This window comes from Equus caballus, chromosome 19, assembly GCF_041296265.1.
Source record: "Equus caballus isolate H_3958 breed thoroughbred chromosome 19, TB-T2T, whole genome shotgun sequence".
Taxonomy (NCBI): Eukaryota; Metazoa; Chordata; class Mammalia; order Perissodactyla; family Equidae; genus Equus; species Equus caballus.
Genome location: NC_091702.1, coordinates 11,639,335 through 11,662,650, shown reverse-complemented (window position 1 = coordinate 11,662,650; position 23,316 = coordinate 11,639,335). Strand labels below are relative to the sequence as shown.

The following is a 23,316-nucleotide window of genomic DNA, read 5'->3' as shown; positions in this document are numbered from 1 at the left end:
TTTTAACCTGAATTATGCCTAACAAAGTCTTATGTTCTTTGTGATTTTATTTCCCCTTTTTCTATTAACACAGTCTTCAGACTGTGACAAGATTTCCAGATCAGAGATTCCCAATGCAGTTTTAACAGACAGCTCACATGAAGGAGATGGAGCAGTCCCTCCGCTCTCACAACTGAGAAACTAGAACACAGATCACTGCGGCTCCCATCACTGTAAGTGAGGCAGCTCACATGAAGGAGATGGAGCAGTCCCTCTCCTCTCACAACTGAGAAACTAGAACACAGATCACTGCGGCTCCCATCACTGTAAGTGAGGCAGCTCACATGAAGGAGATGGAGTAGCCCCTCCCCTCTCACAACTGAGAAACTAGAACACAGATCACTGCGGCTCCCATCACTGTAAGTGAGGCAGCTCACATGAAGGAGATGGAGCAGCCCCTCCCCTCTCACAACTGAGAAACTAACACAGGTCACTGCGGCTCCCATCACTGTAAGTGAGGCAGGTAAGGAAAATAAGGAACTAGCAACCTGCCCAAGGAATGAGAAACATCCTCCAACCACTGCCCCACATCTGATCGCAGATGCAAACAGACCAAAAACAACGTCAAGTCCAAAACTCACACAGAATCAATAAAATCCTGATTTACAGAATGCTTAGGAAATGTATTACGATTTACCTAATTTTCTACTGTCCATTTTGACCCTCTTGGACAGAAATATTTCTGAAATGTTTTGAATCATCATATCCTTCCCCTGTGTAGAGACACTTCTGGGCATCCTAACGAATCACCATGTAACGGGCGTGGAAGAGACGACAGAGAGGGACCTTTCTGGCTTCGGGACACAACTCGGAAGTTCCTTTGTTAAAAAGCCTGAGGTCAAACTGCTGTGTTGTCATTTGCTTTCCTCTCTTAAAAGCAATAAATCAGATGTATTTGCAATTACTTAGGGTTCTGGTTCATCAGGGTTTTAATACACATATTACTCTGTGTGAAAAAGGTTGACAATTTTAGCAGTTTGGCAAGAGGTCTGCACTGGGAATAGGGTTTACTGAATTCTTTCAAAATACTGTGCCATTCTCAAAATGCCTAAAAGCCTATAATGTCATACATGAAAAAATTGCAAATTTATGGATTTCCTGACATCTGAGTAAGTCACCAAAAATAGCACTACTGTAGTTAATGTTTGTTTAAAATTTTCTCAGAATTCTGAGCATTTCTATCTTCTCTATTAAAAATAGAACTGACAGATTATCCATTAATTTAAACATACGAAAAACATCAGATAATTTAGGAGAGAACAAAGTAGGCTTTTAATTTTGCAAGAAAGAGAAGACAGTAATCTATCCTCACTGTGATTCTATAAATACATTTATATATTTTCAAAGATTTTATTTTTCCTCTTTCTCCCCAAAGCCTCCCGGTACATAGTTGTATATTTTTAGTTGTGGGTCCTTCTAGTTGTGGCATGTGGGATGCCCCCTCAGCATGGCCTGACAAGCAGTGCCATGTCAGCGCCCAGGATCCGAACCAGCGAAACCCTGCGCCACCGAAGCAGAGCGCGAGAACTCAACCACTCGGCCATGGGGCCGGCCCCCGATTCTATAAATATTTGCCCAGGGCCTTCCACGTTCCCTGGTGTGCTGCCTAGTGTTCTCAGGGGAGAAGACCAAAACACAGCGCTGCCTTCTGAGGCTCTGATGGTCCACCAGGGGAAACAGATACAGTGATGCGGCAAGAGCCAGGACACAGAGTACCTTGTTTAAGCGCGCCTTCTCCTGCACGGATGAAAGAGATTTCATTGGAATCAACCATGTGATGTGCTCCATCTTGCAGGACAAATCGGAGCCCAGAGAGCTTGTGACCAGAAAGAGGGCCCTTCTCGCAGGCATCCAAAAACCCCTGTTAATGAATGAACACAACTTCTGGAGTAAGTGGATTTCACTTGTGGATGAATTACCAAGAAGCCCCTCTCCCCCATTTTAGTATTCACAAGTTTAACATTTTTATGAATGCTATATTTCACTCCTCAAGAAAGGAACTTAAGAAAGTTGAACAGCTTTACTGTTTAAGTTTTATCATTGTGGCATTGAGATGAGCAATCCCTTGGAAAAGCATATTACTTAAAGTGTGAGCTGGTCTGGAAGTGATGCTGGAAGTGCTAATAACCACTTTCTCATAATCTCATCTTCAGGACTTCCTTAACTCTCATAACCCATTACAGAGACAGCATGATCTTAATTTTACAAGGAGGAAACAGAGGAAAGGCAGATCTAAGGAACACCCTAAAAGCAAACCTCCAACAAAATTGGCGTTTACTCAACAGCTGTGTCTTGAGCTCCTGCCATACACCTATTATTGCTTTGTCTCATTGGCAGATTACTTTACTGTTACACAAACGTCAGTAAGAGCTGGAATTAAAAAGTAATTTCAGTTTTCCAAATGAAATTCTTTTTTTAAAAGACAGCTTCATTGAAGTATAACTGATATACAATAAACTATACATATTAAAGAACACAATTTGATAAGTTTGCAATTCTTTTTCATTCAATCACTTAAATATTTGTAGAGCTCCTACAAATCAAGTGAGTTTTTCTTGGCAAGACAATCATACAGCTCCCCATACGGTACATTTCTGAGATTTCAAAGCTGTAAACTCTGTATGTGAACATCTAAGCTCTCCCTCACCTCTGTTTATCATGGAGAACAGAAGATAATTTAAAAGTGTGTGAACAAAATATTGTCCTGAAATAAAGTATAACGAATGAAATATACTAATCACAAAAAATGCTACCACCACTGAAACCAAAATTATAATCTGTTAATAAAGATTTCTAAGTTAACAGGTTAAAAAAAAACACTAAAAACCCCAATCTATAAGAACAGACAGTTGCTAAAGGTTTACAACATTCCTGAAAGCAGGGACCTCCAGAGCCAACACACCAGCCCTACGTGTACACAGCACGTCGCGGCTCCCAGGAATGTCACAGCAGCTCACCGGAGCCTCACTGCAGCGACAGGTTCAAGCTTAAGTATCTTATTGCTGGTTTACAAACGAAGAAACTGGCTCTGCACACCGCGACTGACCAAAGAGCACGCTGATCAGGCGCAGGGACGCTGGCAGCACCCAAGTGTGGGCACTCGTGACAAATGATTATCCAACTACAACAGTGCCCCTAAAACTTTCACAGACCCTAACGACGACTACAAATTTCAACTGCTGATTACAATCAACGAAGAGGCTTCAATTTATCAAGAGAAATAGAATAACTATGATTAAGAAACAGAATGGTTTCCCATCATTGTCACAGCATATATTTATAGCTCTTGAACTTAACGAATTAAAGATTCTAAATCAGATGGAAAGCTGGACAATCAGATAAAGAAGCAGGACCGTAATTAAAATGAATCATGGAAGACACTGTGATGGAAATGTAATTTAACACCTAATAAACTGTTTTTGATTTAAAAAAAAAATGCAAGACAGTTTTTTGTTGTTGTTTTTTACCTTTTCTACAGCAGGCACAAACTGCTTTGGAATATTTGCCCCGAATGTTTCATCTGAAAACTCCAACTTAGTGTAGTTCTCTGGGTCCAGAGGCTCCAGAACGCCTATCACTTTTCCAAACTGACCTGCACCACCTGACTGTTTTTTATGTGTAAACTCAAACCTGAAAGTGATTTAAGAAGAAAAAACAAAATCAATATAACATTATGTAATTACCAAAACGAAATAACTTCTAATTTAAGTGAAAAGCCACATTTCATCATTTTAACTTTTTCCTTTGAATATGATAGCTTTGCTATGAAATTTTATTGTAGAATTTATTTAAAAAGGAATCCTCTCCTTTCTGTTCTTACTTGGAAGTGGGGGTGGGGAACACCACCAAAGTAATCCATGGTTTTAATTCTGCGAATTCCGAAATTCACAAGTAGAAAAAAGTAAAAGTCGAGTGACTAAAATAGTCAGTCAGTCTACGGTTCTTGTTCTGGCACTCTGAAGAGCTTGCCCACTTCTCCTGGAACGCCTCCCTTCCTGGCCACGCAGTGTTCCTTCCTTCAGTCTCTACACTGAGGACAGTTAGTTGAAAGCAGGCGCCCCGCAGGTAACTTATTCAGATAGTGCCTATTTGATTTACTGCTTGGACATCACAGACTGGAACAATTCAAGAGCAGGGAGCTTCAAGTGGAATAATGAACACCTCAAAATGAGTAACATAAGAAAGCCATTCAAATAGAAACATATATAGGCACAGGCGTTTACGTCAAACCACTACCGCCAACAGAAGTATGACAGAATAAGCATTTTGCATACATATTTAACATACGTAAACATAAGCTACTACTTCATTGAAAAAACATTTCTTGAGTATCTACTGTTCACAAAGCATTTCTTCCTTTAAACTGAAACCTTCCTCAAGACTGTTAAAATGGAAGAGGCCAGCTGCTTTCAAATTTTCTGCAGACAACTGCAGGTAAATGGACATTAATGAGTGTGAGATCCTGCAGACAGATCTCCGAGCGGTGTTCAGAAAGTAACTATCAGGCGCCAGTCCAGGGGAGGGGGGGCAGTGGTTAAGTTTGCACGTTCCGCTTCAGTGGCCTGGGGTTCCCCAGTTCCCATCCCGGGTGCGGACCTACACACCACTTGTCAAGCCATGCTGTGGCTGGCGTCCCACATATAAAACAGAGGAAGATGGGCACGGATGTTAGCTCAGGGCTAATCTTCCTCAAAAAAATCCCCAAAAGTATCAATTTTTGCCAGCTCGCAACAAGCAGACTTCATAAAGACGCCAAGTGTGAACATGCCAGAGGAAGTGCGTTTCAACAGTCTTCCAGAGGGCAAGACTTCAGGATGGGCAGGGGAAAAACCGCCAAAAGGCTAACTTCCTGGGAGGGGAAAAACAGCTCTCAGAACTGAGAAGGAAAGCAGAAGAGAAGCAACTGCCAAGTCCCCGCAGGATACTGACCAGATTGCAACAGCGCAGCCCGCTGGCATATCCTCAGGGATGCACGAGTTCTCTGGGACATTGTAAATTTTGTTTTTGATTTGACAACAATATAACATCTATACAACATACTCGAGATGTGCTCTCTATATGGTAATCACTAAGCATGGATATTCAGATTTAAATTAATTAAAATTAAATAAAATTAAAAATTCAATTGCAGCAGTCACATTTCAAGGGTCAACAGGCAGATGTGGAGAGTGGCTCCTGTAGGGGACACAAGGACAGAACACTTCCACCCCTGCACAAAGTGCTACCAGACAGTGCTGCTCTGGAGGCCAACTCGCAAACAAGTCACCCGTGCAGTTTCAGGGACCGTGGCTGGGTTCACAATCAACTGGGTGCCAAATTACAAAACACCTATGTGCCAGGCTTGTGTCAAACACTTTTATGGATTGTCTTACTTGTTCTTTACCACAAACCCAGGAAGTAGATACTATTTTTATCACCATTTTACAGACGTGAGACCTGAGGGTCAGAGAAGCTAGGTAACTTGCCAGATGTGATAAAGATATTAAGTGGCAGAGCCAGGATTTGCACCAAAACCAATGCTCTTAATCAAACATTTTTCTAGAAGGCTAATAAAAATATAAACTAACTTAACCTGCAAATAATGCATTCACTTCAAAAGCCATTGGGGGCGCTGCACAAAGACAGATTTTACAGTAGCTCCAGTAGAGAAGAGGTGGAAGAAGGAAGACATCACTTGGTAGGCAGCTAATAGGAAAGCTGAAGGTAAAAGAACCCATGCCCTCTGCCAGACCACTGGCGTGCTGCAGAATTTAGTTTTGGCAAAACATCACGACTCATTACAATTGATGTTAATTAGAATTGTGTTGGTTTTATTGTTTCTATTTTGCAGATTTCTTTTAATTTTATAGTCGTACCAAAGTTGTAAGCCAGAGGCATTTTTACTTAGTTTTATGTTCATATAGTTATATAAAGCTATAACAATTTAATTTACCTGATGCCAGAGACTCATAATAATTTTGTTACTTTCAAGGTAATCCACACATACTCAAGTTTAAGGATAATGATCTCTTGACTAACCATTTGTGAAGCCTTAGCAAGCAACTAAGATTTCAAGGACTCAAATACAGGAATGAGATTCTCTTAATGTAGTTTATTTAACACCTAAATAGGCAGTTAATTTCTTTTAGTGTAATAATTCTATTTTAAAAAGAACCTAAATCGGTATGTGTACTTTTAGTAAATGCCTGATGTGTCATAACATGTTATCAGTCTTGATCTACAGAGATGATAATTGTATTCACAAAGCTTCAAAATGGTGACTTCATCTAGCAAGCTCACATATTGTACTTCTCACAACTCTAACTGGTAATAACACAGGAGATGTTAACCAGCTAATTGTGAAACCTTAAAATTTTATTATCAGATGCCAGCCCAGTAGCATAGCGGTTAAGTTCGTGGGCTTGCTTCAGTGGCCTAGGGTTCACAGGTTTGGATCCAGAACGCAGACATACACACCGCTTGCCAAGCCACCCTGTGGCTGCGTTTCACATACAAAATACAGGAAGATTGGCACAGATGTTGGCTCAGGGCTAATCTTCCTCACCAAAAAAATAAAATTTCATTAGCAGCAAAAAGTTCTTTCTGCGTCATCAGAATGTACTCAGCCACTCTTTCCTGGACACTATGAAAGGAGCACATAATTCAAACAATTCACACACATACACACAATGACAACCTAAAAGGTTGGCCAAAGGATGAATGAGTCACCACCCTTCCCTGCAAAAAACCTTCAATCTTTTAGAAAAAGCCTTCAGAAGAAAAACTAACCCATTCATCCTCCAGTGACTTGACAGTTGTTGGCTAATATAACTAGAAAGGATGGGAAATGCCTTAGTGCTTACTATTTTTAAAAAGCTACTTCCTCGATAGAAAGACTTTATTTACAAATAAATTGAAAAGGGTTTCTGAGGAAAACAACATATTACAAATACATTTTTGTTAACTTTTTTTAAAAAAGCATCACCACAACATATGTCTACTCAAAGAGCCTTCAAAACTCCATTTTGAGAAAAAGAGCAAAGAATCTTTATTTCCAAGCCAACAAGCTAAAGGGACAGTTTGGTCACACGCGTAACGACAAGGAACCTTAGCTTCCTGATCCAGAGCAAACCCAGCAGTTCCTTTAAAGGTGACACAAGAAGGTAATGAGGAGATCTAGAGAGTGGAAACGCAAGGCCTGCTGAAAGTCTGCGCTTGCTTAAGCAGCTTTAAAAATCCTGCTTTTGTTAGAAGCTACCTCAATGTAGGGCTTTGGAAAGTTTAAAGTACTTATTTGAAAGTAAAAATTTCAGTGAATCAGAAACTTGGAAGCATGGTGTTATATCAAAACCTCATCTTTCTAAGATCAGTAAAGGGCGAGAGGGCTGCAGGTGCATTTTTGTCTCTCTCCTGATCCAAATTACATAATCCTCCAAACTAATGCCACAGTTCGCAGTCGCATACTCTTGGTCAGAAGTGGTCCAACCCTACAAAAGTCGGGGATGAGCAAGCCTGTTCCTGGACGCCCTCGACGGGCGGGAAACGAAGGGATGGGAACCGCGCAGGACCCGGCGCTTCCCCGCACTGCGCCCGGCGCCCGTCACGGTGCGTGGCGTGGAAGGGAGCCGCGCTCCTGTCGCGGGCGGAATATGCAGGGCCGGGGGCATCGCCCCGAGGGGCGGAGTCCGGAAAGCCCCGCCCCGCACTGCGGGCCAGGCTGGGAGCAGGAAGGACGAAGTCCCGCCCGCACGCCGCTCCCGCCGGGACCAGGGGCTCCAGCACGCGGAAGCCGGGAGCAGGCGGGCGACTTCCTGACTCCGGGCAGCGGGCAGGGAGGGGCGAGCGGGGAGCGAGGAGGAGCCGACGCCCGGCCGCCGAGCTCCAGCAGCCTGCCGCCCGGCCGCCGCTGCCCGAGATGGAAATCCCGCCGACAGAGCACCCCGCCGCCAAGGCGGCCTCGGTGGCGGAGAACTGCATCAACTACCAGCAGGGGAGCCCCCACAGGGTGTTCCTGGTGCAGACCGTCCGCCAGGCCAGCAGGGAGGTGAGTCCGCGGCGGACGGGCGGACACAGCGAGTCGGCCTCCACGGCCCTCGGGCCAGGGGACTGCTCTCGGCGCGGGGCGGCCCTCTCCCCTCTCCCCTCTCCCCGGCGAGACCTGCGGGCGCCGCTCCTGCGCTTCCCCCACTACTCCAGTCCGCACCTACAAAAGCTCCTGTCCTGCGAACGAGTCTTCGTTGCTTACATTTTAAGACCAACCCTTATCAGACGCTTTGACCATAATGAAGGGGGAGAAACAGCAGGAGAAAGCGACAACCAAAGTCCGAGAGTAAAAGCATTGTGGCCCGAACCTTCGCCTGAACCACCCCAACACTCCTGCCGCTGACTCCGTAAGAGACGTGCTTCCTCCGGCTAAAGGAGTGAATTAAATGCTTAAGGCCTCAGCAGTCACTGCGTTCGCTGTCATTTTACTAAATTCTAAGGGCTCTGAGGTCCTCCCTTATTTATCCGACATAAGTTTAACTGCTACAGTCTTTAAGCGCTGACAGGGAGGAGGTGTTATTTCAAAACTGCATCAGACAGCATAATGAAGCGTAAACTTTCAATTGTATCTTGATTGAAAGGTGAAATCCCTAAATGTTTGTCTTACTGTTATAAAATTTGTTAAAGTCTCTTTTTGCAGGTCCACCAACCATACAAGTAAAAACAGTACTAAACATCTCTCACCACTCCACACTAATCTGCCTCAATAGAATTAATTCAGCTTCACCGAACACTATCTGGAGGGTACACAGGACTTTATGAAAAATCTTTTCGACGGTGTATTCTGTTTATTGTCTTTAGAATTAAAGGCTGTTTCAAAATTTCTTCTGTAGAGAAGTTAGGATCACAGACCCAGAGGTTGAAGTCCTCTGATGAATGAAAGTGAATTGTAACCCATTTTGTTCCTATATGCTTTTATCCCACCCTTCTGTTCTCATCCAAAATAAACCTGATAGAGGACCTGCTAACTTAGATGTTACATACACGGTGACATGCATTTTTCAAGGTCTAAGGCTCTAATCATTTTACCCTTCCCAGTCAGCCGCCCAACCAAAGGAGAATGGGTTCTTCTAACAATGCAAAGAACTGCGTTATTGTTATAATAACTCACCACATTTTCTTAATTTTAGGATATTCCGGGAAGAGGACATAAGTATCGCCTTAAATTTTCTGTGGAAGAAATTATCCAAAAAGTAAGTGAACCTCCTTTATTATTAAATAAAATTTGATTCTAAATCTTCCAGAGCACCTTTGCTGATCGAATCATAGAATTTGGGGTTTTTTTTAAAGCTGTTGTGAAATCCCTGCCTCGAAATAAACGATATCATACAAGGGTCAGTTTTTACTCTTTTTGTATATTCTGAGATACATGAAGTATTTCTATTGAGCTATTTAGAAAACAGACTCTGTATACTTCAGTTCAAATAAATTCCCTTTAAAAATGTTATATACTTATCAGGCAGTCTGAACTCATGCCTAATATTACTCTCATCACTTTTTTTGTCTGCCTTTCTCATTCTGTTTTTGGTTTCTTTTACTTAAAAAAAGCAAGTGCTTTAGATATTTATGAGTATTAGAATGGCCAACTAATAGCACCGTGTTCAGATAAGAATCTTTCAGTAATGGAGCAGGGAAATGTTTAAAAATTACACACCTATCAAACTATTAATGAAACAAAGTTAAAAGGAACTGCAATTCGTACCATAACCATCTTGTAATTAAAAAAAGCTTGCCCTTTTGTTGAGCATAATTCAGAAGAGATATAGGCCAACATAAGGAGATTCATTAAAAGGCACTTGAGCTGCTAGACACTCGTCTTTACCACGCAGAACCAATGCTACAATCTTCTCATTTACATCTAGGTACAGATTGCTGTATCTGAGCTTGAGAGGATTTCTGTTAGTTCAGGAGTAGAGACGAAGAGTAACGGAAAGACTTAAAAAGTAACCCGTCTGGAGTTGGTATATAAAGTCAGACTAAAATCTGGCCTTGCAAATGGATACCCCATTAATTCTGAAATATATTCAAAGTTTTAAGATGAATTTATAGGATTATGAAGCCTTCTAAGTTGTAAAATAAGCAATCTCTTTTAGATACCTCTAAGAAAAGTATTAGGCCATCCCCATTAGATACCTCTGGAATGTTACTCCAAAGTCAGGTCTGAAACAACACCAATAGCGGGCCAATGCCTTAAACATTCTATCTCAAAGAACAATAATTAGTAATGGATGGCCATCTACACGTAAAGATCATCTGCAAAATGTTTCACACAGCAAGTTACAGTGGACTGCACAGCAGAAGTACTTTACCCTCCAACAGGACAACATTCTGCACCAGAAGTCAACTTCACATTTGAAGGAGAAATCGGAAAGAACCCAGATGAAGAAGATAACACATTTTATCAAAGACTCAAGTCCATGGAGGAACCACTAGAAGCACAAAATATTCCAGGTACATAAATATGCCATGGAAAAATATTTTTTCAACTTTAAGATCAATATCAATTATCTATGCTCAAAATTTATGTTAACATAATGTTGGAAATATACTGGCTTTTGCAAAAATATTCATTACCAATCTAATTAAACAAAAAAAGGCCTTGGAACTTTATAGATCCATAGCTTAATTATTTTCTGCACACATTTCAAGGAAACTATGACAAGATTTAGAATTTAGGTTTTTTTAAGAGGTTAATACTGTATGTATAAAATAATTCCATTTACCATAAAAATGTTTCCTTCACTAGACAATTTTGGAAACGTATCTCCAGAAATGAAGCCAGTTCGACATTTAGCCTGGGTTGCCTGTGGTTATATAATATGGCAGAATTCTACTGAAAACACATGGTATAAAATGGTAAAAATTCAAACTGTCAAGCAAGTGGTAAGTAATTTCTATAAAATACACTATTAACAGGGCTAATATTTACTGAAAGTGTTATAATTCATGATTGGATAAATAGCGCCCCTTTAGTTACTTTGTATTCAAGACCTAGTATTTTGAAAGAGAGGTCAGTTATAATGACGGCTAGAGAACGTGAAGCTGCAGTTTCAAGAGCGTGAAGTCTGGAGTCAGAGATAATTCGGCATTCAGTTTTTGTGCTCAGCCTAATATAGATTATTTCCCTTGGCAACCCAAGTTTGGTCAAATTACTGCAGCCACGCAATACTGAGACCATGTCTGCTTCGCTCCTCCACCGAGAGCTGGTGGTGCCAGAGCTGCTGTGACACATGGCTGCATGTTTTCCCTACGGCTCAGCCAGAACAAAAATATTGGCATGGATTTGTGAAGCTTGCTATATGTAATTTTCTTTTATAATCTATTTAGTCATAATTTCCAAGCAATTATTGGAAATAATTTACAATATTTACGTCTGGTATAACTATTCTGAACTGCCTCTTTCTGGACCTTAAAGAAATAAAAATAAATTCTTTGATTTTATCTTTATTAAGAGGTTAAAAAGAAAAAACTATGTCAACCAGTAGTATCTAATGGAAAACAAGGAAAATACTGTAAAGAAACCACAACCAACAGTTGTAGTGAGCTCCGTTGGGAGAACAGGCCTCTCCAGCAGACCGGTGTCAGCTCGTTGCTGACAAACTCCAGGCAGCTGGAGCACGTTCTCTGCAGGCTTTTGCGACCACTTATTAGATCCCTATGGGCACTTGAGGCAGGACAGTCACTTACAACTCAGAGTGTGACACCAAATACCCAACGTGAATATTACAGTGGCACTTTAAGAAACAGCCTTTCTCTAATGCGTTTTTGAAGACATCAACCTTGGTTACAAGATTCCCATAGGGGTACTACAGCCTCAAATAACTGAGTAAGTGGTCCAGGTACCAGAGCCTATACAATCATAATTATGAATTTCAAGCCACGTTTTTATGCAAAATATGTACAAGACAGTGCTAGTAGTTTCATGAAAGCATTAAGGAAAATCTCAGCAGAAGGGTTTAACCACTGCTTCAGGCTATGTATCTTATGTATCTTTACCTATTAAGATCCAACATGTAAGGAACCTTACTGATTTTTACCTTATCTTTAAAGGACAGTCTTTGTTGATATATTCAAAGAAAGGATTACTTCAAGATGCTGTAAGGAGAGAATAGTATACTTCTATTTGACCCTGGGGTCACATTTATAATCACTGTTAACCAAAGAAGCCGCAGGAGCTTGTGCTGCCCCTGGGAGTCTCGGGCTGGTTTTGATACGTCCATTATAAGCCTTAAAGAGCCTGTGTAAGGAGAGCAGATCTCTGATGATTGTTTTTTTTTTTTAAATTGGCACTTGAGCTAACAACTGTCGCCAATCTTCTTTTTTCCCTGCTTTTTCTCCCCAAATCTCCCCAGTACATAGTTGTATATTTTAATTGTGGGTCCTTCTAGTTGTGGCATGTGGGACGCCACCTCAGCATAGCCTGATGAGCAGTGCCATGTCCCCACCCAGGATCTGAACCGGCAAAAGCCCGGGCCACCAAAGAAAAGCGGACGAACTTAACCACTCGGCCACGGGGCCAGCCTTTGATAATCTTGGTTTTAAACTATGTGGATGCAATATTTCTGTGGAGCTAGTGGTATAAATACTTTATATGCCCAAAGCAAGAAGCAGCACAGATCAAAGCTTTAATGACAAAGTCAGATAACCGCATTCATTACATTTTACTATTTTCATTTTTTTAAAAGAATTTCTATTACAAAATTGGTTTCCTTTAATGTAAACACTCATTTCAGTAGTTTATCCCTTAAATGATGCTTCTGTGAACAATCGAAACATTAAGGAATCTTAAATGACGAACTACAGACTGTAATGCTCTTAAATAGCTACCACAACTTAGAAACCCAAAGAGCGGGGCCGGCGGGGTGGCGCAGTGGTTAAGTGCGCATGTTCCGCTTCTCAGTGGCCGGCGGTTCGGCGGTTCGCCGGTTCGGATGCCAGGTGCGGACATGGCACCACTTGGCAAAAACCATGCTGTGGCGGGTGTCCCTCATATAAAGTAGAGGAAGATGGGCACGGATGTCAGCTCAGGGCCAGTCTTCCTCAGCAAAAAGAGGAGGATTGGCAGTAGTTAGCTCAGGGCTAATCTTCCTCAAAAAAAACCCCAAAAAACAAGAACCCCAAACAGAAAGGGTAAATGATTTTTAGAGTAACAAATGAAAACTCATGATTTTAAAATGTAGTTTGAAAGAAAACTTATTTATAAGACAACAGTTTTTCTGTCAGGCTAAATAAATTATGACATTCAAATTTTATTTTTACTTAAGTGGAAGTATTATAATCATCTACTAATGAACCTGATTTTTAAAATTAAAGTATTTTTGCCAATGATATTAAGTTTTAAACAGCAGGTTTTTATTTTTTTATTATAGCAAAGAAATGATGACTTCATTGAGTTACACTATACCATTCTACTTCATGACATTCCATCTCAGGTGAAGTATCATGTGCCTTCATTTGAAAATTGAGACTAGTTTTGTAGCCACAGTATGTCTTATTAATTTTGACTTTAAATCAGAATTCGTGTAAATTCAAATAGACACCAGGTTGAAGTATATCATACTTGTAGCAGTTTAACTTGTTTTCCTTTATTCTTTATGAGGACTGTTTTGTCTCGAATAAAATGTAAGCCCAACTCTGTTTTCTGAATTTTATCATAGCATTAGTTTCCTTTGCTTCCAGGAGATTATTCCCTGGCAAATGCAAGTTCTCTGGCATCCACAGTATGGTACTAAAGTAAAACACAGCAGCCGTCTGCCCAAGGAAGCACAACTGGAATAAATGAAGACCCTAACCCTGGAGGAAGTGTAAACATGCTTATTAACGATGTGTATGTCAGTCTTCACTGATATCTAGCTTAAGGGGCCAAACAAATCCCAAAGTGTTGCTTAGTACAAATGTCTTGATTACAGTACTATACAGCTTCCATAATAAAGTGCCATGAGGTGCAAGCGTCTTAATAACAGTAACAGTGCTATGTATATCCCATAATAAAAAGCTTCAGTTCTCGCCTCATAGGATGTTCGTGTTGCATACTTACGGGACAGGGGCAGTAATGGTCTCCCTGAAAGCAACTTTTGGTTTTCCTGTGATACAAGGACAGCCATATTCTCTTTCCATCCTCTAAAAAGAGCAGGGAAGATAATGTTTTGGTATATTTAAATTAAAAAAATAAAAAAGAAGAAAAACTCTAAGAATCTTAACTACTTTAGAAGCATTCATTTAAATAGATAAGCAAATGATGTTTTAAATCATTTAAGTATCTTACAAGGATACATGATGTTAAACAATACAACCTGCTTTTACAGATTTTGTATAAATGAATTCTAATTTGTACTGATTAATTTACACTTACCTCCAAGTAATCCATCCACTAAAACTTCACCTTTGTTCCATCTTACTGCAATTTCACTATATAGCATCTGAATCTGTTGTCAGAATTTTCTTCTATCTCAACTTCAAAGATATGATCACAACCAGAATTTTTACTCTAAGTCACATATCTTTCGTTTTCATTCATAGAAACACAACACCTTTCCTAGGGAAGTACAGGCCCCATCTAGCCACTCTTTTATCCATATAATAACGGTCTTCAAGTGCTGACTTGGGAAGAAAACAGACAAGAAGTGGCCTGGAGAGCGCGTACTGGTGGGACAACTTTCTCAGCAGGTTGTCTCCCTGGGGCTGGGGCCAGGATATCCGTGACCCAACTAACCATGACCTGGGGATGGATGGATGGTCTTACTGCAAATCTCCTGAGCCTTGATTCTAGAAGTCTACAATGTTTTACAAATAGAAAGATTTAGAGATCAAAATAATTTGTAACATGTAGAAGAGGAAGGAGTACACCATATCTGGATGCAAACCACAGTGAAGCTTGGCGAAGCACTGTTGTTATTATGACTGTGAGACTGAGAATTACTGACTTTCACTCTTAACGAAATACAGACATAAATAAAGTGAGTTTAAATGAACTTCCTTGTTATTTAATACCTGAGCATAGATTTCCAGGTGTAATTCTCCCATTCCAGATACAACTGTCTCTTTGCTTTCCGTGTCAAAGTGGACTTTAAATGTGGGATCTTCTCTTGTAAACCTGCCAATACCTTTTGAAAATTTTTCCAGATCATTCTTTAAAAAAAGAAAGCCAGTACACATTTTACTAAGCATGATAAGCAATGGGATTGTTGACCAAACTTTACTGAATGCAATCAAATACATAAGCAGTTAAGAATTAAAAATAATCCACCATCTAGTTCCTAGGACACGTGCTTTAATATGTGAGCTTGGATACCACACAGCCAAGAGAGCAGGGAATAGCCAGCTCACAGAATTTTCTTTCTCTACCAAGAGAAAAATCAAGAGTCCAAGACTTAACTCTATGCCCTTTCCTATTATATTGATAAAAACTGTCCATTTGTGGAAAACTGCCCATCATGCAGAAAGTAGAATCTGTTTTCCTGTGTTATATTTCAGAAGTCCTATACATAATCAAAGGAATCAGCATGTTTACCAAGACTCTACTGTAGATTCAGGAGGACAGTTCAGACCAACAGTAGGGCAAATGCCACACTGAGACGGCTCCCCTTCAAAGCAATCTGCGCGGGTGTGTTGCGATGCACCTCTATTCTCCTTAGACGTAATTCCATACGTGGTAAGCAGAATAACGGCCCTCTAAGGATATGTCCATATCCCCCCAAACTTGTGAATATTACTTCACATGGCAAAGGGGACTCTGCAGAAGTGACTGAGGTTGCAGACTTCAAGCTGGGGGAGATGATCATGAATAATCTGGGTGGGCCTAATGTAATCACATGGGCCTTTAAAAAATGGAAGAGGAATGCAGAAGGGTAGGTCAGAGAGATGGGAGAGGGAAGAAGAGGCAGGAGCTATCTGAAGCACGAGAGGGATTTACTTTGCTGCTGCTGGCACTGAAGAGGAAGGGGCCACAAACCTGGGAAGGGGGGCAGCTTCTAGAAGCCAGAACGGCCCTCAGCTGACAGTGAGCAAGGAAATGGGGACCCAAGTCCTATAACCACAAGGAGCTGAATTCTGCCAACAATCTAAGGAAGCAAGGAAATAAACTGTCCTCTAGAGCCTCCAGAAAACAACATAGCCCTGCCAATGTCTTGATTTTAGCCCATTAAGATCCATGTCAGATTTCTGACCTACACAATTGTAAAATAATACATTTGTGCTGTTTTAAGCCACTGAGTTTGTGGCAATTTCTTACAGCAGCAAAAGGAAACTAACATGCCCCAAATCACCAGTATTAACAGCTATCACCTGTGGCTGGAGCTGTGCTATGTGTTTTGTATATGTTATCTGATTCTAACCATAATGCTGCAAGACAGAATTATCCACATTTTTCAGGTGAGGAAACAAGGCACAGAGAAGTTAAGTGACTTGCTCAAGGCCACACAGCTAGTGCAGGGCAAAGCTGGGACTGAATACTGGGTTAGTCTATCTCCAAAGTCTTTTCCCTTTTCCCTGCGCTAGCCAGGTACCCTCAACTTACTAGATCATCCCTGCCCCCACTATTGAGAGTCTTGGCTTTATGCAGTGACTTCATTATTTGATTTAAATTAATTTACTCCAGGAGGCAGACAACCCTGAGACACCAAAAACTCTTTTGGATATTGATGCATTTGATTTCCCTGCGTTACTGAGGATTATCAACACTTAAATGCCTTCCCTAAACGCTGCATTTAGGAGTGAAGAAACATAGTATCTTTAACTTATAGCCCTGCATATTCTGAGGGGAAAAGCAAACAATTTAGCAAAGCACTTGGAACAAACTGTGGCATCTGTGTGGCAAGACGGACGGTTCGTCTCTCCTCAGATTTCTGAGATGGAGTCATTTACTGTTTCTTGCCATCTCAACATTCTCTTTTCTATAATGAGAAGGGTCTGGAAAATCTCAAATTCCTCAAAATAGATGAAGTAGCAGCTGTTACTGTATCCACAAGACAATAAATCAGAGCATGTTCTGTAAATGATAGTTTCCAGGTGACAAGAGGTCAGAATGTTCAGCTAATGCATGAATGAGTTAATTTCAATATACCATATGAAGGTGATTGTTACGAATGTCAAGGCAACTTAAGAACTAAACAAGTTATGGTTCAAGTTCATGACTAATTCCAGTGGCAAGCAATATGAATGCAGAACCTATTCAAGCAATTTTGGCTTTGTAAAAAGCTAAATGACATCAAATCCAATCATAAAACTGTCACATCTGAAAGTGAAAAAAAACAGTTTGTAGGCGTTCCATGTTATAATCAGACACTGACTTAACTATCACAAGTCTGGGGATGTATTATGATTCACAAGGCAGTCAATCTCTGCAATATTCTAGTGTCCTTTACAGTGAGCTTTCCCCAACTTCGGACAAACGCACCTGCTTCCCCTTTACCATCCCTTTGCGACCTAAATCTACGACGTCACTTCCCACTCTGGAGCCAACGCTACCGTAAGGAGTTACAATGCACAGTCTCGTGAAGGCCTTAATACTATCAATTTCTTCAAATATACTGGGGAGTAATTTCTACTAATAGACCGATAAATTTAAAAGGTGATTTCAATACCAAAAGAGGAAACAGAGACCATAAGACTGCTGGTTATCAAAAGATGCTGTGCATTGTGTAGACAGATAAAAAGGAGCTCAAGTTTTTATTGTGATATACTGAACATTAAGTCAAACCTACCTTGTTAGAAGGCTTCATTGCTATTGAAATGACAGGATCAGGAACATGAATTGACTCCTACAATATTATTTAAAAGAAGAGAGAATAATTCAGAGGTATTACTGTGTATGTCAGAGATGAATTAATCTTAATGTTCTACTTTCCAGTAGAACAAAGGACAAATACTAGTCAACATCTGTAGTCCAGACGGTATATATCTTGGTCTGTTTTGCATTACATAAATGAACATATTAATTAATAAATAAAGGTGTCCACTTATATGATCTCCTCCCTCCCCAAATAACAAAAATAAAGTATCTATTTATTTAACTGTCTAAGACCCTTAAATTTATCGACCCTTTGTTTAACATAATCATTATAATGAATCCAAATGATGAGATGTGGAATTCTTATTGACTGGTGGCTATATTTGCTGTTGCTATCTTCTGAGAAGTTACTTTATTTAATCAAAATATACTATACTCATTGACAAGAGAAACGGAGAAAGGGCATTAGATTTTTTATACATATGATACCTTATTTAATCAATCACAACTCTGAGAGGCAGATATTATTTTTCCCATTTTGCAAATAAAATCATTAAAGGCTTGGAAAGAAGATAAAATACCTTGGCCAAGGGCCTTAGAGAGCAGAGGGCAGAGGTGAGACTCTAAGCAGGCTGACTTGCTTCAAAGCCTGAGCACGTGCCACACCTCCAGTCCCTTCACATAGCCAGGGACAAGTATTTAAAGGAGGTCTTATCAATAATAAAATACAACATTCCCGTTATCTAGATTCCCCCAAAACTTGCATGGATTTATTTATGATTTTTGTAGTATCTTAAAGCATTTGTAAAACCATAGACATTAGAGAATATTTTATACAAAAAAATTAAATTACAAAATTATGAGTTCATCATTGTATACAGGAGCTATTATAGTGCTCACTTGTTAGCGTTGGACCAGTTCTTACATAAACGACCCACTGTAAATGCCTTCACTGCAAATTACCTGTCCCCTAAGTACTCATATTCTTTCTTTACTGAATTCAGGAGAGGAACCAGCCTCACGAACAAGTGGTCATACTGTAGGAGAGGCTGCTCTCCTGTAGAGGCAAAAAAGGGGAGTCAGTGAAGGGGATTCAAAGGCAGCGGCTGCCGAGCACGTTCTTCCCTTCAGGGTAGCTGATGCTGAAAAGGCACCTGTGTGAGTGCCACAGGGCAGGCTGCAGTCAGTCATGCTGTCTAGCTGCATCTTGCCTTCAGACCATGGTTCTGTCCTGTTCTGTTCTCCCCAGGTCTAGCCTAAACGTTACAGTCTGGTCCAGCAGTTCTCCTGGGGTTTGAGGGCCCACCCTCTGGTTGCTGAGTTAATAAAGAGCTGGCACTCCACTGGGACTAGCCTGATGCTGGTGACGGCAATTAGAGAGGCACCCAAAATGCGGAGGCAGAGGAGTCAGAGCTACAGGTCCAGCTGTGTCTAGGGGAGATTTTCCCTCCACGCCACACCTTGGGGGATCATGGAAGGATTTTACTATGAAAAACCAGGTAAGTCAGCTTACACAGAACACTTGTCTAATTGACATTTAAAGAGCCACAGCCAAACTATACGTGATGCCTATGGCACTCAATGAAAACCTCAGTGGCTGTTTTTCTGAGGTACTAAAGGTACTACATAAAAACACAGACTTTTGAAACTCAAGTGATAAACAGCTTTGAAATTAAATGACTCACCATAGAAAGACCACTATTGTCTTTGTTTGTGAATGTGTCTCCACTAGCACAGTCAATGCCAAATAATGCACAGATGTCTCCAGCAAACACTTCCTCAACATCCTAAATAAAGAAAGAACACAAAATGATACTCGCAAGTAATACAAATCAGGGCATGGTAACTAAAAAGTAACTGCAGAATAAATACATTGTTCATAAATAAACATGGCAGAATCTCACCATGAATTCTACAAAGAATGAATTAGCTACAACCACTGCAACAGCGCCAATCAACCACAGCAAAACACCTTAAACAGGGCCCCTCTTTAAACCACATCTCAGTCGACAAGAAACTCAGAGATATGGCCTCATGACTTGGAGGATCTGCAGTACCGACAGAACACAGAGCCTCACAGTTCTAAAGCGATTTCTATTGAATTAAAAAGCATGTACTATATGTGCTGCCATAGTCCAATGAGATGTGTATGGCAAAGGCTTACACGGAAAACCTGCAAAGGAAGTTTTGAAAACAAGGAGAATGGAGCCCGTTGTACTTAAAATAATCAATTTCTCACAGGTGTAAGCAGTTAAGAAAACACAGGAACTCTAAGAACAAAGCATTGGTGCCTCTAAGCTTTCTGCTTTTTGTCCTTTTATACTAACAGTTCATTCTGAACAGCTGTGAATGAGCTGCGACTGACTGTGAAGGAGCAAGTGTGTGTGTCTGTCTGTAACGGTTACACAGCTGTACAGATCGCCTAGCTTCTGGCCCATGAAACAGCAGTGCCAGCACTAACCCCTCCAGCCTGCCCCTGTTGCCCATCTCAGAAAACAGCAATGCTGCCCAAGATCGAGACTGCCTATTTATGTTCCAGGAGACACAAAAGTTATGGCCACCAAAAATTTCTGAACGTCAAGATTTTGCTTAGCCAACTAAATTTCTCCAGGAATACAGAGCTGAACTGGGAAAGGCTGAGAGTAGAAGACAACCACACACACTTGGTACTCCTGCCAAGGCCTAACCCCGTGGACAAGAGAAGGCCAGGACAGACTCAGAGCCAATTCAAGCATTCAAGCCCTAAGCCGAAGTTCATCTTCCAGACCAGATCTCGAAAGGCTTTCAATCTTCAGAGAGATTCCAGCACCAATGGGACCTGTCAAGGGGCTGGTTCTACGAATACAAAACTCTAGGGTTAAAAAGAACTTTCACATCCACCATATTTCAGAAAGTAAATCCACTAAACAATGTGGGAAATTATGTGTGAATTTATTACTCTCACTTACCTTTGAGAACCACAGTTCCACTGTCCTAAAAACCTATTATACTCTTTGTAATGATAGCTCTTAAGGGCTGAATCTTGTGTTCTGAGTCTCAGGGACCAAACTGTCCCTTCTCCTTAACCTTGGCCATTGAGGAAATACAGCTAACTCACAAATAGTGGTGTGGAATGTGTTCTTATCATCTGCTGATTTAACCTTTACCAAAGTGCTCCATCAGACCTGTAGCACAGCTAATTAAAAAGAAAGAAGCCAGGAAAACATGTTCAATAGAAGTGATTTTCCCATGGGGTTCAGGATACCAAGAAGGTAGATGTATTTCACGGACATCAGAGAAATTTTGGACCTCACAGCAATGACTGTACTTGCCTCCATCATGTCGGCATGCATGCGAACGAGCCTCTGCACTCGCACTTTCTTTCCTGTCCTGGTGTTATAGATGGTGTCACCCTTCTTCAACTCTCCTTGATAATTGCGAACATAAGTTAACTGTCCAAAACGACCTGCCTAGAAGTCAAGATTGGGTAAGGGCAGAAAGAAATGAAAAAGAAACATAAAAATCAAAATTAGGAGTGATGTCAGTATCATGGCAGAGTGAGCTGTTCCCATTGTGTTTCCCCTCTAAGTTACAGCCAGTAGGAGATCGAATGACAAACAAAAGGTGCACACCACACCAGAAACCCTGAGAGATCCAGACATATAAACACCTGAAGGTGGGTGGACTGGACCTCTGGGAGGCAGTGGAACTAGGGAAGCAGCCCCGGTGTCCTCCTCTAGTATTGGCAACTCCAACACCAGCCCTCCCAGCAGCAAGGGTGCATCTAAAATGCAGATACCCCTTGTGGTGGTGTCCTGACCTGAAGTTTCAAAAAGCACAGTGGCACTGGAGACCAGAGGCTGCACGAGCAGCAACAGCAGTTTTGGCTCAGCCCCTGCCCCTCTCCCAGCAGTGGCACTTGTGACTTAACCCCTCTCCTTTCCCCTGCAGTGGCGGGTGGCGCCTGCAACCTGAGGCTCCAGGAGTCACAGCAGTACCTGTCACCCATCCCCTAGTGGCGGCACCCCTGAAACCAGCCCTACCAGCAGCAGGGGCTGCACACGAGACCCAGACCTCAGTCACTGGCAGTAACACCTGTGAACTGAGTGCCTCTGGTAGTAGTACTGCCAGCATCCCCAGATAACCTGGGAGCAGCAGCACAGGTGGTGCACGGGGCAGCAGCACCCGAGCCTGTGGGGAGCCCACAGAGAGCTAGTGGAGGAACACGAGACCCAGCAGAGGTGCCTGCAGCCTGGTGACCCCAGTGGCAACACCCGCAACTGTGGGGACATCATAAGCAGCAACCTTGCAGGCACAAGCAGCACAAGAGGGCACTGACGATGCCTCTGGCAGAGGCAGTGGAGGGTGGAAAGTGCAGGCTCTGAAATGCAACCAGAAGCAGCTCAGAATCAAAGTAACCAAAGCCGTGCCCAAATAAGAAAGGTGGGTACCACCATGAATGCGCTGGCAGGGAATGAACTCATCACCCACCATGAGGAAGCACAGCAACACACAGAACAGAAGGAAAACAACAACCCTCCAGAGACCAAACTGGAAGTCACGGAAGACTGTGATCTAACTGACAGAGTTCAAAATAGCTGTCATGAAGAAACTCACTGAGTTACAAGAAAACTCAGAAACACAGTTCAATGAGCTCAGGAATAAAATCAACAGAAGGAGCACTTCACCAAAGAGACTGAAACTAAAAACCCCCAGAAATTCTAGAGATAAAGAACACAATTAATGAGATGAAAAAAACTAGAAAGCATTGCAAATAGAGCAGACCATATGGAAGAAGGGATTCGCAAGCTTGAAGACAGATCTAGAAATGATTCAGGTGGAAGAGGAGAAAGAACTAAGATTTTTTAAAAATGAAGAAAATGGAGAAATATCCAACTCAGGAAAAGCAACATAAGGACAATGGGTATCCCCGAAGGGGAAGAGTGGGAGAAAGGAGCAGAGAGCTTATTCAAAGAAATAACAGCTGAGAACTTCCCAAAACTGAGGAAGGAACTGGATATACAAGTCCATAAAGCTAACAGAACCCCTAATTATCTCAATGCAAAAAGACCTTCTTCAAGGCACTTTACATTAAAACTGCCAAAAGTCAACAACAAAGGAGGAATATTAAGAGCAGCCAGAGAAAATAGCATACAAAGGAACCCACATCAGGCTATCAGCAGATTTCTCAGCAGAAACTCTACAGGCCAGGACAGAGTAGAATGATATATTCAAAATATTGAAAGATAAAAACTGTCAGCCAAGAATACCCTGTCCTGACAGCAATACAATAATAGTAGGGGACTTCAACACCCCACTTACACAATGGACAGATCATCCAGACAGAAGGTCAACAAGGAACACTAGCCTTAAACAAAACGCTAGGCCAGATGGACTTCATGGATGTATACAGAACATTCCATCTCAAAGCAGCAGAATATACATTCTTCTCAAGGGCACAAAGAACATTCTCAAAGACGGACCATACATTGGGAAGCAAAACAAGCCTCAATAAATGTAAAACACCTGACATCATATCAGGCATCTTT

At 41.4% G+C, this 23,316-nt stretch overlaps 2 protein-coding genes across 3 annotated transcripts in view; one reads left to right on the top strand and one right to left on the bottom strand.

The window, feature by feature from the left end:
* The window catches only part of GFM1 (G elongation factor mitochondrial 1), a 47,795-nt gene that overhangs the window by 5,755 nt on the left and 18,724 nt on the right, over positions 1-23,316 (bottom strand). For both annotated transcript variants that reach the window (XM_070242356.1, NM_001433603.1), the window contains exons 9-15: positions 21,100-21,237; positions 19,474-19,575; positions 17,763-17,819; positions 15,052-15,189; positions 14,099-14,181; positions 3,507-3,669; positions 1,756-1,900 (exon numbers count right to left, since the gene is read on the bottom strand). In XM_070242356.1, the coding sequence (XP_070098457.1) occupies positions 1,756-1,900; positions 3,507-3,669; positions 14,099-14,181; positions 15,052-15,189; positions 17,763-17,819; positions 19,474-19,575; positions 21,100-21,237 (826 nt within the window). The remainder of the gene's footprint in view (positions 1-1,755; positions 1,901-3,506; positions 3,670-14,098; positions 14,182-15,051; positions 15,190-17,762; positions 17,820-19,473; positions 19,576-21,099; positions 21,238-23,316) is intronic.
* On the top strand, positions 7,631-14,073 carry LOC106781199 (latexin). Its single transcript, XM_023634880.2, has 6 exons — positions 7,631-8,062; positions 9,192-9,254; positions 10,335-10,512; positions 10,808-10,944; positions 13,431-13,493; positions 13,741-14,073. The coding sequence occupies exons 1-6, from the start codon at positions 7,934-7,936 to the stop codon at positions 13,837-13,839; spliced, it is 669 nt and encodes a 222-aa protein (XP_023490648.1). The 5' UTR covers positions 7,631-7,933; the 3' UTR covers positions 13,840-14,073.